The sequence below is a fragment of the Astyanax mexicanus genome, chromosome 1, assembly GCF_023375975.1.
Source record: "Astyanax mexicanus isolate ESR-SI-001 chromosome 1, AstMex3_surface, whole genome shotgun sequence".
Taxonomy (NCBI): Eukaryota; Metazoa; Chordata; class Actinopteri; order Characiformes; family Acestrorhamphidae; genus Astyanax; species Astyanax mexicanus.
Window position 1 is genome coordinate 33386051 of NC_064408.1, and position 17456 is coordinate 33403506.

The 17456-nt window shown below is 38.5% G+C and overlaps 1 protein-coding gene across 5 annotated transcripts; it reads right to left on the reverse strand.

Moving 5' to 3' along the window:
- Nucleotides 1-1079: 1079 nt before the first annotated feature.
- On the reverse strand, nt 1080-17407 carry hnrnpl (heterogeneous nuclear ribonucleoprotein L). Of its 5 annotated transcripts, none has more exons than XM_007260981.3 (14): nt 17223-17406; nt 13116-13234; nt 12564-12801; nt 11929-12014; nt 11294-11390; nt 10868-10940; nt 5811-5846; nt 5370-5438; nt 4029-4291; nt 3491-3612; nt 2877-3078; nt 2715-2772; nt 1539-1634; nt 1080-1440 (listed from the first exon to the last, which is right to left on the reverse strand). In XM_007260981.3, exons 1-14 carry the CDS (start codon nt 17304-17306, stop codon nt 1382-1384), a joined length of 1602 nt encoding a protein of 533 aa, XP_007261043.1. In that variant the 5' UTR covers nt 17307-17406; the 3' UTR covers nt 1080-1381. The 5 variants fall into 5 exon arrangements, with proteins under 5 accessions (XP_007261043.1, XP_049322562.1, XP_049322572.1 ...); XM_049466605.1 differs by having other exon boundaries at nt 1539-1645; nt 2714-2772; XM_049466615.1 differs by lacking the exon at nt 5370-5438 and having other exon boundaries at nt 1539-1645; nt 2714-2772; nt 17223-17407.
- Nucleotides 17408-17456: the final 49 nt, after the last annotated feature.

A 17456-nucleotide genomic window follows, 5' to 3' on the forward strand; every position in this document is an offset into this window, starting at 1 on the left:
CCATTAGCTCCCTTCACACTCACATTGAGGACTCACTTGCGGGCTCCCTCTAGCGGTGTGAAGGTTTTTTTTTTATTTTATCTGATAAAACAGGTGGACAGGCTCTTCATGGAGAAGTGTTACTGTAAAGAAGCTGTTGCTGGAAGTAAAGGGCTAAGACTTTAACCTTCAGTAAGCTGGCTCATAACCAGATCACTTCTAGAGAGGACAAAACCCCACTTTATAATTAGTTCTGGGTTCGTCAGACGTTTATAAACCATAGTTTTGAGCAAAATTAGGGTTTATAAACGTTAGTATTTTATTTAAAAATATGTAATCATATACACAAGACTATCACATGTTTCAGTACTGCAAACATGTTTATTAAAGCTTTTAAACTCGACTTATTTCGATACAAAAGAAATGAAACTGAAGTGTGCAGTCAATTACTGGAATAACAGGTGAGACAGGAAGTGGCTAATGATGTTACTGATCAGTTATAAATCAGGGTCATAAATCAATTCAGTCATTAAATGTACGCTTGTAAAAAGTTCTGAAATATTTTCAGTCTGCATTTGGAGATCACACTGTGTGCATCTTAAAGTGTGAATATGATGAATCATTCACAAGTCAAATTTTGTGATTGTGTAAGATTTGCAGCTGAAGGAATATTTGCTATAACACTAAAAGCTGGGCTAACAGCCAATCAGCATATAGCAGGCTTATATGAAAATATCTGAACATTTCACAAGCTCAAATTATTTAGGTACGACCCTCTAGTTAGTTATATTACACTCTGTATTGGATGAAACACAAACTTGAGTAGGGTCATTGTTAAGATATATTAATCTGGACATTTGCCTTTTTTAGTGGTGTTCAACAATGTGTGCTTTTCTTCAGTGGTGGGCTGGGATGATTTGACTGATAATAGGCGTTTTGTTAACTTCGTGGGAGCAAGGCTGACGAAATAAGAAATATATTAATTTACCAAGAGACTTTACAATTCGTATCTGGTCAAATTGCAACAGTAAATACTATTTATACAGATTTATACATCAGAAATGTATTTGGTGACGCATACACAACCACATACTCCTGACTGGTTTACACTGATGGTGTTTATTTAAAGAACAAAATCAATTTTGATCACTTTTGTTTCAAATTTTAACATGACAGGGCAGAACAAAAACATAATTGTAAATAAGAATAATAATAAAAAATATTGTAAATGAAAAAGTTCAACACTGTTTGTACAAAAAAAAAAGTAGTAATCTTTAAGGGGAATTTATCTGCTATCCACCCCTCAGCTGGTCTGAACTGAAAGAGGACGCACTTGCACTCTGTGCTAGTGGCCTGTGAGGAAACAATGGTCAGCCAAGGTCAGTTTAGGGTTGTTAAATGTTCAGTTAGCATTCTGTGCAGTGGAGAAGCACAATTTAAGGGTATATGGGTATGGCCCACCTAGAAAAGAGAGAGAGAAAAAGAAAGAAAATTAGCACATTTACATTTAAGAGCATTAGGCACAATAAAAAAACCTTATACAAACAAGATACACTTACTAGGGTTTTTCATCTGATAGTGGTTCATCATGGACAGAGCTTCCATTGCATCGTTCACAGACTCCCACTCCAACAGTCCAGATGCACTTCGCTCACCTACAGACCCGCCAACATTTACACAACAAAAAAACCCAGTTATCATCAAAGAAAAAAAAGATAAAGTCTTGTGCACACAACATACACACATTCAAAAGCATACTTCTGTTGGTAAGCTGTTCACACCTCCATATAATGCAACATTTCTGACATTCCTCTGAACAGTTCATGGGCATAAACTATTTTGCATGTGCCATCAAGGAGTTCTAATGGCTAAGTGGGTTTCATCACAGAAAATGCATTCAAACCTTCTGTAAAGAGCATATCGACTGTCTGCAGCCACATATTTGGTTCATCTGCTTTTTGAGCTTTTTATTTAACACTGTGGGATTTTAAGTCATTTTCTAATGAATTGACCAAATACAGCCAAAGTTAAGAGATGTGCCTTCTAATTAGGTCTGAACAGACATCTCACCCCAAGTATTTATGAGGTGTCTTATCTCACCACCTTGCCACTGCTCCTCTCACTGTTGCCACCCAATTTCTATTCTGTTCAGTTAGTGTTAAAGAGGAACTTAAACGTTGCATGCATTCCAATCTGCATGTTAAAACTCACACCATCACATATCATATATGTAGCAGATTTAAATACCACATAAGAGAACTGAAATAATCAGATTCAGTGAGTTTGTTTTTCACTAGGCCACACAGACCAAACATCTGTAACACAGGACTGTGCAAATGTGTTAACATGATGGACTATAAATGAAAATATTTAAAAAGGTTAATACAGCTTTGCTGTCAAGCAAAACTGTTGTATCTCCAAAATGGGAGCTTCAATGATTGGCAGGCAAGTCATTTTGAAACATTTTAACTGGTCCATTAATCATTAAATTGACAACATAAAGAACAAAAGGGAAATTTAATGTGTGTGGAAAAAAAAAGTTGTTCTACAATGACTATTATTTACATTTTCAACACAAGATACTATACTAAATCAAAATAACCTTGTATGAATTGCACTGAAATGAAAATGACCCGTCACAATGACAATGGAAAGAAAAGGAGTTGTCACAGTACATAAACCTCTCCATAAATTTTAATTAATGTTCTTGATTTAACAGATAACAAAACACTTACTTTTTCCAGTAAAAAGTTTGACATTAGTTGGAGGCTTTATTGCTAGTTCATCACTGATCTGCAGGCAAAAAACAACAAGCATTTCTGTATCAGAACCAGTACCAAGAATAATTCAACTCACGTATATTTATAGCAATTTGTTTAATGTTGTTGGATACATACCTGGCTGAAGATTTCAGTGGAGCTGTCCGGTTGGCCGTTAAAGAAGTGCAGCACGTTGCTGGGCCGCTGGATGCGGTTCTTGGCTGCCTGTTCCGGGGAGGTGAAGCGGTTGTTCCGACTGCCATGGAAATCCTTAAAGCTGCAGCTGCCATCCTCCAGCTGGTATGACTGGCCTGGGATTATAGCTTGCTGCTTTGACACACTAAACAAACAGAGAACAATAACTTGGTTAAAGTAAACAATCACAGAACAATGTTAACACTACAAACACAAAAAGAGAAGTTTGTACTACAATCATATTTGGGACTGAATTACAATTAAAAGGATTATAAAATAAAATATACGCTCTTTATTAATGGATACAGAATGAAGGTTTCAGAAATGCGCTGCTTTCATAAATGCAGAGTTGAAAAAGAACATGCTAAAAATAGCTTAAACATGTTATGTTAATCTAACCTTGGTAATATTGAACATTAATATAAATTTTTGCAACACTTTTCCATTTCAATGAGAAAATATATACTTGATTAGCCTAAACCATGGTAGATTATAAATTATACTCTATTACTAGCATATTTAATATTGACAGCTATTTTGAAGCAATTTGTATGTACCAGATATTGAGCTTCTGGTTGAAGAGCATGGTGTGGTTGAGGTGAGAGATTGCTCTCTCCACTGCATAACAGTCTCCCATTTCCACCATGGCAGCACCAGGCTTACTCTTCATGAACTTCACCTGTAAAGAAACAGAAAACTTGTTACGAAACTGGTCTTGGAGCTTTTCTATTGAGCTTGAAAAAAAATAATACAGTACAGAGACAATAGAGCATTTTAGGTTTAATTTAAAGGGATATGAGGGAATGTTTACACCCATGTCAGTGCACATGGGCTTAATATAATCTGAAGTCAATTTGTCTCAAAATCTTTAAATGATCCGGGAGAACACAGTCAATAAAAGTGACAGACATGGTGAACTCAGATGGGCTTAAAATCACTAAGGATTTTCAGCAATAACTACTTTAGCCCAACCTCCCTAAGAAAAACTAATTCTGTTCAAATACAATTTTAGATGGACAAGCTGCAAACTGTGATACCAGTCTAACAAACGAATGATGAACTGTATGTGGCCAACACATATCCACTACCACTCACCCTCTCCACATTGCCATAGAGACAGAACACATTGAAGATGCGGTCGGCATTGATCTTGTAAGGATCAAGGCCGTACACCATAATGACGGGAGAATCTGCCTGAGATGCGTATTCCGGAGGTGGTCCATGACCGTACTGTGGAGCGCCATAGCGTGGCCCACCACGTCCCCGGGCTAGTGGAGGCCCCATACGCCGGCCCTCATAGTGAGGGGGAGGGGGGCCGTATGTGTCGTCATAATGTCCATAGCCACTCTGAGGTCCTCCTGCAAGTTGAGGGAGGCGGAGTTTAAGAAAAAGATCATTACATGGACTTATACAGTAAAACATGGTGGGTTAGTGTTAATCCTGAGGAGATTAGAGATAATGGCAAAAGACTAGACTAATATTAAGTGTTACATTGCTTTAAAAAAGTTAAGACTCCATTCACACCTGTGTCACTGTACGTGGCTAGCATCTGGATTGTATTCTAATAAGATTTATACACATGAATTTACATTTAGGTAGTCAAATCTCTGCGACTGCTGTGTGGGATAAAATATGCAAATTTGATCAGAGAAATATCTGTACATTTCAATAACATGGCTCAAATGGTCTCAGACCAAGATGGTTTGAGTAATCAGATTTGTTTTAGTTAAAAATATGTGTTTGGGGTGTTTGTACCAGCATTTTAACTGGCTTAGCCTTTTCCAGTTATCTTGATTCTCAAGATGCATTAAGTAACCACATAAATAGGGCCTTTTTAAGGCTATGTCTGAAACACATGCTTATGGCTAGGCATCTGCAAAATTTAATAGGTCAAGTTTGATTAAATTGACAAATTAAGCGTCAAAAATGAGGAATGTTCCACAGAACCACTTAAATCATTTTTATATATATATAAAAAAAAAGTCCAGCCATTCAAGTATACCTATAAACTTAGCCATGTCTATTCTGAGAGACCGCACTCAGGTGCTTAGATTTTGGCATTTCTAACAGTAGTCCCAGGAGTAGTTTACCAAAACATGATTTATGATTTACACTCTGTATTGAAATTATTACACCCTTAAATTTAATATCTCAGGTCCTGTATTGTGTTCTCTTTTAATCTGCACATGCAAATAAAACACTGACATAAGAAGCTTTTATATTAGACCGCAACATGACAAACACAAACAGCTTAATAAAGAATTACTTTCAGTGGGAGAGAGAGAGGGGGAAAAACAGCCCTTAAATAAAAACGCAAACACCAAAAGTGTAGAGCATTGTGACACTGTGCACACCTTGACCATGCGCTGCAGATGCAAGGTACACCATATAGAGGTGTTCGAGTGGTGCAAGTGTGTATGTATGTGTGCGACTAACCATATTCTGGTGGGTGGTCCCCAAGCAGGGCTGGCTGCCTCTGGCGCTTGTTTGGGTTAGCATTGGGGTCTAACAGAGAGAATACACACACAGGTCAACACGACAGCGAAGCCAATCGGCTTTGAGGGCAGCTCACATAGGAACCAATCAGATACACAAACTACAGGCAGAGGTGTGGTGCAATAGTGACTAGCATGCAGGAGAACCTAAGACTTGCGTTAGCTGTAAACATTACATGGTGGCGGGGCAACATCTATGGAATCTCTTACAACAGCACCCTGCTATAAGTTTTCTAAGGCTATAGTAACTACTGAACAATGGATATGTTCACCTGTACTCACATTTATGGAATCTGTCTCACACATACATACTCGATTTGCAACACTTGAACACACAATAACGCACACACGCACGCACGCACACATTCGCACACAAACACACCTTGAGAATTGTTCCAATTGCCGTCTGAATCAGCATCTGTACAGACACAGGTATACACACACATCAGACACATAAAAAACAAAGAAAACAAGAAAAGAAACCAAAATCTGCTCATAAAAAAGTTTTACATCTATTTTTTTTATTAAAACAATTTAAAATGTAACTATTAAAATGAAAACTTTTTTTTAAATCAAGAATACGAACAGGTTTTAAAGGGAACTCGTGAACTAGTGGTCCCATTCTAACTGGAATTCACTAGCCCAAAGAAGCAGGAAGCATCATACATGACCTGCCAATACAATTATTGCAGTGTGTCTCCATTTCAGTACTGTTTTTAATCCTAATAGAAAGCAATCTTAAAGTCTGTTTCACTACAACATTATTAAGCTAAGTAAAGCTTCCTAGATCACCATGTGGGTTGAATTCTGTTAAAAGTAAAGAAGTGGTTTGGGGATCATATTGTTCTTTAACAATGGTTCTCAAACCTACATTTCTAAAATATGCTAGATAGCAGACAACTACATATGATATATTTATAAACTTCTACCATTTCAAATTAATGAGGTGAGGTTGGCTGAAAAGTATGTTTAAAAACAGCACTGAAAAGATGTCATGGCACCAACAGTGTAATGGACTTTGATCCAAATCAACTTTATGGTTGTTGTCGCTGTATGCCCAATGACCCAGTAGCAAACCAAAATGTAGATACAACCTTGCCAAAGTGTCTGTAAATGCACTGGGTCAATCTTTTCCCTAACCAATTAATTTAAACTAAGATTTTTTCCTAGCTTTAACATAAATCTATTCAAGACACTGATTCTCAATTAAATCATAAAGCAAAAATGCTAACGTTGCCAATAATGCATTTCTGCTAGGACAAGAGTGCATACCTATTGGCGAAGAGTACTCTGGTCCCAAATGGTTAACAACGTTAGCATTTTATGCATAATCATTTGAGTATGAGGAAACAATAAATAAATAAGAATGAGTGCGCATATTCTAGGTTGGTAAAAAATAAATTCTCTTTATTTAAGGCATAAAGGCCAAAGGGAACAAGACTTTCTGCAAATAAAGTGACCAAGACAACTCAAACTGACAACTTGCATACTGTAAACTGAACCTGCAAAGGGCTGAAAGGCTCTCATTGGTCCAACAGCCTGTACAAAGGTCATCACAAGTGAGACATTTGAACGGCGGCACTTACTTACAGTGGGTAGAATCATGAGAAATCCAAGGCATAACCACTTGATCGTGTGCGGCGCATGGGCCGTAAACCTTTCCTTCTCAACCTCAAGGTTTCATTTTCAGCAAACAATCGTTTTCCTTTGTATTTCAGTTATTCTTCCAAGTGCTTGGTGGCTGGCAGCCTTTAGGAGGGTTTCCGGGCATGAACGAAGCTTACCGTTCTGAAGAGGGGCTGCAGACACAGCGGCGATTTTGAGGACAGATGCCAACTGCAGCAGTCAAGCTAATCCAAACCTGTGTCACACGGAAGGCGTAACAGCAGTCAGAACAGGAAACGCCGCGCTCAGAATGAAACAGAGTTAACAAAGTGAGGAGGAGAAGCAAGAGGAGGGATGGAGGAAGGAAAGAAAGAAAAGACAGAAGCACCTGAGTCCAGAGAGAGAGAGGGCTTAGGGAGGGATGACGAGGTTCTAGCTACATGTTTCGGTGCTTGTATCTCCACAGTAACCCCAGTGATCCTTTCCATGTGCTGTAATGTAGTGTTGGTCGTAGTGGTGTCCTGGTGATGCTCTGGTGCATTTCGCTACTGTGATGATGGACGTGAAGCTCAAGCGTTCTTGTGTTCTCATGATGACGTTCAAAGTTCACAATGTGGCAGTTGGGCTCTTGGTGTGTCTGTGGTGCTATTTGTTATGTGAGGCCGTGACCATGACCATAGAGCTATGGTGTGAAACCTTTGCCTTCTATGTTGATGTGACGATCACTGTTCATCGCGTCTACAGACAATGCCCGCTTGAACGATCTTGGCACGTGGTGAGCAATGACTTGATATGCTTCATATGTAGTTGTGACGATGCTTGTTTGAGGTATTTTTTTTAAATGGAGCAATCTTGATGTAACGTGCAGTGACGATCGTGGCTTGATGTGCGCTGTCCTGGTAGTATCTGTTTGGCATGTTGTGAAGAAACCTCTAGAAACACGTACTGGGTGTGATGCAACAGTCTTGGTGTGTTGGCACTGTAATGTGACCGTGGCAATCTTTGTTCATGGACCTCATGTTGCAGAACTCTTGAATGGCAGTGTCTGTTGAATGTTCTGTCATGTTCTCATCAGAGTGGAGCAATGAGAGCAGAAGGCAGCCCACGCACCAAAGAAACAAGACATTAGCAGAGAAAAGGGGGGAAAATAAAATGTATGGTCCTCCCGCAATCTCTGAGTGTCTTTGAATGTCATGTCTGCAGGCTGATTGGCTGACTTGTGGTGATGTGAAGGAAACATCTTCTGTGATTGGCTGTAATGTGTTATCCAAAGAGATAAAGCCATCTCCCAAATATGATGCTAAAATCAAATAAAGGGAAGGTAGCCTTGAGGATAAGGATGCTAGCGAAGAATGTCAGCTGCAGTGAAGTGTTTGCTCCATGTAAGTAATAAAATGAACGTCTTTGGAGCGTTTGCGATGTTGTGGGATTGGTGTCCATCTGTTTGTTCCATGTTGTCTGAGGAGTAGATTTGACGAGAATGTTCGGTGCATACTGGTATGCCGAAAAACGCACACTTTAAAGTGTATAAAAATGCTTGGGACAGTGTCCGCAGAGTAGACAACAACAATCATTTGGTGTGTGCTTTAATGAACTATGATTGTAAACCAGCGGTTCTCAACTTAAAACTCATGGGCCTTCTAGTAGAGAGCAGAACATCTTGTAATCTCAAGTAAATTAATGTTGACAGTCTATCGAGTGCAACCACGCTTTGCCCACAGTTGCAGCATTTACACAACCCTTCACATCCTTGCCTATTCGCTGTGTCTTAGAAAATTCTACAGTTCAAAACTGCTCTTTATATAGATGCTGAATGCCTGCTTCGCAACCAGTATTAGTATTTTTGCAAGCGTCGAAGCTTGTGCGTGTGTTGCAGAAGCACAGGTCATAATGCGCAAGTAAACACAGTCAACAACGCACATATCTCCAACCTTAGTTAGCAAAGGGCACACATTTCTGGTCTTGGCCAGAAAAAAAATAAAATGACATGCAGGGTGGCACTGAGGCACCCATAATAAAAGGCCCAAGACTAGTTTGAAGACCGCTGCCACAATCAGAGCTCAAATGTGTTAAAACATGTTTGGTAGCCAGTACCTTTAGTTCTGGCCATATCACGTAATGATTTACTATCTATACAATCTATATGTATAACTGCAAGTTCTGCTCACACACCATTCAATTTCTCCATTGTGTCTACAGAGCAATGAACAAGTCATAAGGTCCAAGTCACAACTGCAGTTAAGTCATGTTATATATAGAGTGCAGCCCTATCTTATAAAACTGAGCTCAAAATAAAAAAAATACCATCATTAATGTGAAGTCAATCAGAAAGATGTGATTCTTTGTGGCCTTAGGTTTGCTTCTTCAATTTTACACTTAAGCTACACTCATCTATGGTACTTTAGCCTTGTAGTGCAAAACTTAAATAAGCAAACTCTAAACCACAAACAAATCCTGATTCCCCCAAATACATCTGCAGGAAACAGGGTTTATTTTAGACCTTTAATAAGCTATGACCTTTTTCCAGTTTTATAAAAACCTTTCAGTTATATAGCAAAGAGCACTAACTTCAAACCACACACTTATGACTAGCAATCCCTGTATACACTATCTGTGACTTCCCTAATCTATCTCACCCAATTCAATTCATCAGCCAATAACAAGCTTCTCATGTACTGGCTTAGAAGTGTTTGAGTGAAGACAACAATAGTCGCAGCATGTAGTACTCGCAACTAGGCTAAAGTATAGCACAGTACCTTTACATTGTAATTAATACTAGGGATGCACTGAATGTTTGGCAACCAAAAACATTTAGCCAAAGACAAAAATGTTGGCGTTTTGTCCAACTTTAGGACTTTTTTTCAACAACAGTGACAGGTTCACACAACATTCTGTGCAAGGAGCCAACAAAACTGTAGACTTAAAATAATTTTACACTCTACTCAAATAAATGAAATGAAATGACGTATCATGGTCTGTATCAGTTTACTGTGTCTACTATCTGAAATACATAAGTGCTACAGGAGTACTTGAGCAGATTTAGCCTTATCATTTCCATTTACCTTTCTCTGCGTAAATTTTACTCACGTGACACAGCTGGAGAAAAAATCTTGTATTACTTGCATTAAATAGCAAATTTATTTTAATATTCAAAAACAAAAGTTTTGTATTTGGCTTTCAGACGAATGTTCCTTGGTTTCAGGCCCAATTCATTTCTATGCATCCCTAATAAACACAGGACTGTAAATGCCATACAATCAAACTTAGCAGGGATAAGCTAAGCTTGTAGCTAAAAGCTAAGACGCTTTCCTTGTTCCACTATTTGATAAACACTATTCAATGAACTCTCCACCATGTTGTGTGATGTCAGTGCAGGGGCATGCTGTGTGACTGTGAAAAAGTGCCAGTCAACCCATTAACTACGCTGATTCACGAGTGAGCCGAGGGTGCATACGCGACACATGCTTGTGTGTTCGGCACGAATCAGGTGACATGCAATGTGCCGTGAGAGGATATAAAAAGGAACACCTATAAGAAGGGAAAGTGTATGTGCAACATTAAACCTCACCAGTTTTTGTGACTGTTTTGTGACAAGGGCTGTTCTTAAATGAGTGTGTGTGCGCCTTTTGTGTGCGTGTGTATGCATGTATGTGGTTGTTAGAAAAAAAACAGCCGCATCACAAAAGTGAAAATCCTGTGGAATGACTTGTATTGCTACGTATACATGACTTCCACAGGATTTTTACTACAGGAGGCGTGCCCACATGGGTATCCCCAAACCTGATCAGGAAGACAGTGTAAGTGCGCGCGTCTGTGGGACTGAATGAAAGTTACCTTGGCCACTCAGAGTAGGATTTGTGTAGTCCCAAGTGTCCTGGTCATTCTTGAACACATTGAGACGAGTTGGCTGTAGTAAGATGAAAGAATAAATTGAAGTTATAAAAGTTATAGTAGGAATGTTCTAGAGTCACTCTGGGACTGTGCAATTTTTTTTTATAATAATAATACTCCTGGATAATACATTCAAATAAAATCAATGTACATACTGGCCCTTATATTAATATAAAGAATAATAGCTACACAAACACACTTAAGTTAAAATGTGCAACAGTGTAAACACATATAGAAATGTATAAGGGTGCATATGCCACCCATGTTGCACAGAAAAAATGCAGCAACACAGTAACAGTTGCTTCTGCACCACATGGTTGTGCAAGTTTCCCGTACAGAACTGAAAAGAAAAAAAAACTGCTTACTAACCTTAGCATACTCAATTTTGAGAGTGCAGCAACCCGAGTAGATGTCTGCTCCATTTAGAGATGCTTTTGCTCTCTGAGCACTCTGGACAGAGTCAAACGTGAGCAGGAGTCAAGGATTCACAGACCAAGATGAAGAGAAACAGCTACTATATTAGGATTAGGATATTTCACTATAATTTCTAAGTGTTCACTTTAACAATTTAGGGCATAACCCTCAACTTGATTCAGTATAAGAATGATGAATGGTAACTAAGTAGGTTAGCGTGGGTGATTGATTGGGTTGCCATCTATACTGGTCACAGCTGCTATTGTTACTAAGCAATCACACAAAAAGATCAAATGTAAATGAGGCCCAATTTCAAACTTTGTGATGAGAGTTGTTTGAAAAACATTGATTCAGATGTTTTCAGTTCCGATTAGACACCTTCATATACGGTATTGAAGTCAATCTAAACATATTCAATATGCAGCATTGTGACTTATTCTGAAGCAGCCAGATAAGAACTTGTGCAACTTTGAACACAAAGAATTTGGAAAGAAAATTTATTCTGTTCACTGCGTGAACATAGGCCATCTATAATAACATAACAGACTAAAGGTGAGTAGAAGACTTGTAAGAACACTTGTAAAGGATATTCAACCATGGCCTGAACACCGTTCTTCCTAAAGATCACAATCCTTTGCACAGGGCCGCAGTTGTTGCAGATGGTGTACAGCACATCCTGCAGAAAGGAAAGGACCAGCTTAGCTCAGATCACCAAGCACTTCTCCATTCACAACAGCTGGCAGAGCCGTGTTGCCATGGCGACTGCCAGCACTTTGAGTTGAGGTGTAAAAAAACAGGATGCAGTTTAACCAGATGCGATGAAGATAACAGTCATAGGAAGGCTGAACAAGTCAAAGAATGTATGCACATCACAAAATTACTGAGTGTGGACGCATTATAAGTTAAAATCCTCTAGAGAGCTTAAATGCACAATTCATCTACTGTATTTGTTACATTCTACAGAATGCAGAAGAGTATTTATCATTTAGATTAAATAAGATTGGTTTGTTCAACAGATGATTGCATACAATGTTTTTGCTTAGTAAAGATCAAAAATCACTGAAAAGTGAAAATTTAAAACAATTAAACGCTTAAAATTACTTGTATTACATTAAAAACTTAAACTGCATATAAAATAAATTAAGCGATTTCTTTAGAAAAAAAAAGGCAGAACTGTTCTCTGTTAATCACTACACGAGAAAGACACATTTTCTAAAGGTGTTACCGTGGTGATGGGGTAGATTGGGTTCATAATGGTGAACAGCAGGATGTTGTTGACACTGGGTGCATCGCCTGAATCTCCAGGCCGTGAGATCTTTTGGCTGGTAGAGTAGTTGATGTAGCAGGGTCGACCAGCGATGTACACTTGGTTATCGTTAGCGTACGTCACTGCGTTACAGGAGCCGCTCATGTCCTCATACTCAACCAGAGCCTGGCGCTTGTTTGGCATTAGCACAACATAGCTACACAGATAGACAGAAAAACAAACGATTAAATAGCTGACAACAGTATTTCACAGACTTGCCTATAAAATTAGAAGAGGACATACACTATAGAAAATAAAGCACAGGATATATCAGTTTTTATTTATGATAATGTGGTGGGTGCATCCTTAAATGAGCTTTCTGAAGATTAAAAAAAAATAAATAAATCTTCTGATTCACCTGGTGTTCAATTCTGCTGAACACCCATGCTGAAACATTAGTAATTTTTTGGCTAATCCCCTTTCTTGTTAGCAACAAACAGCCATTTGTCAAAATAGGTAAACTGTTTTTACCTGATGGTCCCAAACTCTCTTAGTGCCTCCACCAGGTCAGATTCAGTGATGCCATCAATCAGCCCCCTTATATGCACCACCAGAGATGGCAGGGTCTTATGGGGGTCGTCGTACCCCTCCTAAACACCAACATTGCAAACAATGCAGGGAGCAAATTAGCATGCAATATAGAAATGGAAATGAACAGGGTAAATTTAATGTACTAAACCCAAATAGACACTCACTGTACAGAAAAATTCATGTATCCTATTGAAGCATATGGATGGAAATTTTACTATATCAGAGCATTATGTTTTGTAAACCTGCATTCCTAGTATATTTTTATTAATAGTTGCAAAGACTAGTGTCAGACAGTAGTTCAATTCTATATTGTTTTATACCCCGACCACTAGATGTTACACAGTCTGTCTTCAGGTTCCATGGTTCTGATTGGATAAAAGAATGTGTGTTTTTATACCGTGTTTCTTTAAATAATTAGGGAAAATTACATACAGGCTTGTCTACAGAATCAGATATACAGTCATAGGCACTAGATCATGTTGTGCATCACATACCAGTCTCTGATCAATGCACAGAGCTGTTTTGTAGTTCTGTACTGCACATGTACCCACAATATACTCAGAATAGGGCTTCTGCGGTCTGGTATGTGTACCAACAGTCACTGTTTCATGCACAAAGTAGTACAATGTGTATTACACAGTAAGCTTTTGAAAAGCTTTTACACAATCAAAAAATCTGATGAAAGTAAAGTTTAGAAATTTCCTAAAGGGTACTGCTAGTAGAGGTGTGCCAAAAAATCGATTCACATAAGAATCTTGATTCTCATTTACTACGATTCAGAATCGATTTAAAATGTCCCAAAATCGATTCTGAGGGGCGGGTTTTAGACTGATTTTGGGCTGGGTATTTTTGTTGGACCTGGCAACCCTGGGGATAGCGCTTGTCCTTTCAAACGGAGATCTTCCAGACACACACAGAGCGTAGGTGTTTGAGAATCACCGGTAAGATGGCAGAACAAGCACTATATTACATTAGATTAACGTGTAGTTTCAATGTTTTATGGCAGAATGCTTCATAACAAGCATAAAAAAGATCGCTAGTAGTTAGTTTCAGTAACTGTTAGCTAGCTAACTAGCTAACTTTCCAGTTCCACCTTAAATAACGCTACAGGTGGCAGCGGGCTGCAGCATTTAAGGCGGAACGGAAAAATACAATAAGCTAATCAGAGCTAATTTCAGCTCCTCATCACAGAGGAATTAAGGAATGGACCATATGAATTAATTTCTCCACCTCCTGCCCCCTTTCTGAAGAAATACAACGACCTTAAATTAACTAGTTAATCAGCAGCTGCTCCTGAACTTTAGCGCTCCACTGCTATCATCACATCAGCCCAGCAGCGTCACCTACACACCACCGCTAGTAGCCTGGTAATAAAGCAGTGTTATTTATTATTTATTTATTGTTCATTAACGTCATTGTGATATCCCAGTGATTCCTCTGTCACTGAGGACCCACATTCCTGCACATTTTATTGTTTTTGTAACACATTACCTGCTCCAGGACCAGTGTATATTATGGAGGGTTTTTTTTCAATAAGATTCATAAGCCAGAAGCAGAAATTTTTATAATTCAAATCGTTTTGAATCAAAAATCGATTTTGAATCGAATCGTGGCCCCCAAAATCGGAATCGAATCGAATCGTGAGATAGTAAACGATTCCCACCCCTAACTGCTAGGGTCACAAAAATTAAGCTGTCTCTCCTTACCATATGTTGAGCAAAAGGCTTATTTCCTTTCTTTACCCTTTAACCTATGTTCTGTTTGCAGGACTGAAAATATGCACAGAATCAGATATACTGCTCTTTCTAGACTTGACAACTATGAATTACATTACATGCATAAGACGAAGACAGTGGGCTGATGTTCAGACAATTGAAAAGTGCGTGCAGAAACCAATCAAACTTACTAATTACTATGCACTACTGAATGACTGCTTAAAATCAAAGAAATTGGGGGAAGGGAATGATGGCTTTTGTGCTCCAACATTCACACCCCATTTCCCCCACAGAATGTAAATGTCTCAGATGAGATAAACTACTAAAAAGCGCAACCTGTAAAGCAAATGGTCACAGTTAAAAAGTATCCCTTAGCCATGAGAACAATTTCCCCTAGCTGTTTGGTCAATATAACTTAGAGTATCTACAGCAAACATTACCATAAACCAAAAGTCTATTGTTCCTGATCCCCAACTATACCCTACACTGATGTGCCTGCATTTCACATTGATCCACCACACACCCGCCACCAAAAGTAATTTAATACAGCAATATGTTTCTTCCAAATAAACCCTACACTGCAGTAAATTTTAGCTTCTTACAGTAAGCTTCTTTTACTTTATTACTCATTGATCTGCTTTATAGTGTATTGTACATGTTAAACTACACAGGCATTCACACTTTACACCCATACCCCTCTACTAAATGCAAATGTCTTTGTTGAAGTAATCCATCTGTGCATGTTTAAATATGAGCAGTGTATAACTTATAAAAGACAATATTTTAACAAATTGTAAGACAATACACCATCTAAGCATATTGCATGTGTGTAAATATAAATATTGCTTAAAGAAAACAGATCAACAGTTTCATTACAGATTGCAATTTTTTGAGTGAAGTGCAGCAAATTTAGGATACAGAAAGGAAGAGTAAACACAAAGTTTCTACCACTAAAAATACTAGGTCAGTGTAATGTTTAACAGTTTCATTTTCTGACTGCACCAAGCTAAATTTAAAATAAAAAGAAATAGGTTTTCATCCAATATTTTTGGATTCAATTATCAAGTTTAAGAGTTAAACAGAAATTCAAGAAAATGAAAAGTTGAATCTGCAATTTTCAGATGAGTCTATTTTTGTATCTTTTAGCACAAATCTGATGGTATAAATCAACTTGCTATTTGCAATTAAAAAATCAGAAAATAAAATATTTTTTTTCCTGAAATTATGATTGTGAGGGGCAGAGATGAAAAAACTAAAATAGGAAAAATGGATGAACATTTATTTCTATGTTCTTATTCCTTTGTACACTGCACAGCATTAAAAAAAACTTTTTTTCCCATCCAATTTTTTATGTTTGCATTTAGGCTCAAACGGTCAGAAAAATAAATTAAGAAACGTTACACTGATACTAATATTGGCTTGGCAAAGGAAAAAAATAAGAATGCACGTAGTACAGAACAGAGATATAATCTGCACTACAGTAATGTAACCCAACTACTTCGTATTGTTTCGTTTTTGCATGAATTTTGCATAGATCATTTTTGTGCCAACAGATTTACCATGGTTTGTCTTCGTAGACTGGACCTTAAAACATAAACTATAGTGATTTATTGCAAAAGGGGGAAAAAACGAAAAAGGACTATCCTTTTACAGTTCGACCAAAAAAACGAGGACAGTGTGAACGACCCTCAGTCTCGCTCGAGGAAGATTACTGACGATTTTCTAAACGTTTAATACAACATTAAACGGCACGTTCACATTTAAAAGGCGATTTTCTGAACAAACCCATTATCTATAAACTACATTCGTTTAAAATATGTGTTTTGAAATTACCTGATACTGTACAGCGTGGCTTTGTACGGACGAAACAATGGCCATTGATTTGATAAGGTTAGCTCGAGAGGCGAAACTGGCTATTCGAATTCTCCTTTCCACCTTAAAACGGAGAAGCAGCGAACGTAACCGCTGCCGCGTTTAAGGTGGAACGGGGAATTCAAATAAAACTCGAATGAACAGCTAGCTAACATAAACGGCAAATTCCACTTCGTTCTAATCAACTTTTCAGCTATTAAACCGCCCGGTCCTCCTACTGAACCCAGTTTAGTACAGGAATAAAATTAAAATATATTTAGTTACCCAGCTAACTGCGCGAATCAAAGAGGAAAGGCTGCGCCGCAGCGCTGAGCACGAAGTCGCCAAGCTAACATGCTAAGAAATTAGCTTAGCTAGCTGGCCATTGTTAGCAGACCGCAAACGCGCTTCTCGCCCTTTTTTGGGAGTTCCTGGTGGTTTTAAAAATAAGAAACAGGTCTGTTTTACAGTGTATGCTCACCGTCGCCATGCCGTCGCTGTCTGTCTTCTGTCGTTTAGTCGCTCTGCCGCCCTCGCTGTAGTAGCGTCCCGCCGCTGCAGCCATGTTGTCCCCGATAAAGCTTTTAAAATGGGATACGGCAACACGGAGGAGGACGAGCAGCCGAGCAGAGCGGGGGAGAGGGTGACGAAAGAGCAGAGATTTTCTAACACGATCAGACGTGTTAAACTGACCCCGCCCCCTCTCCCAGTACAG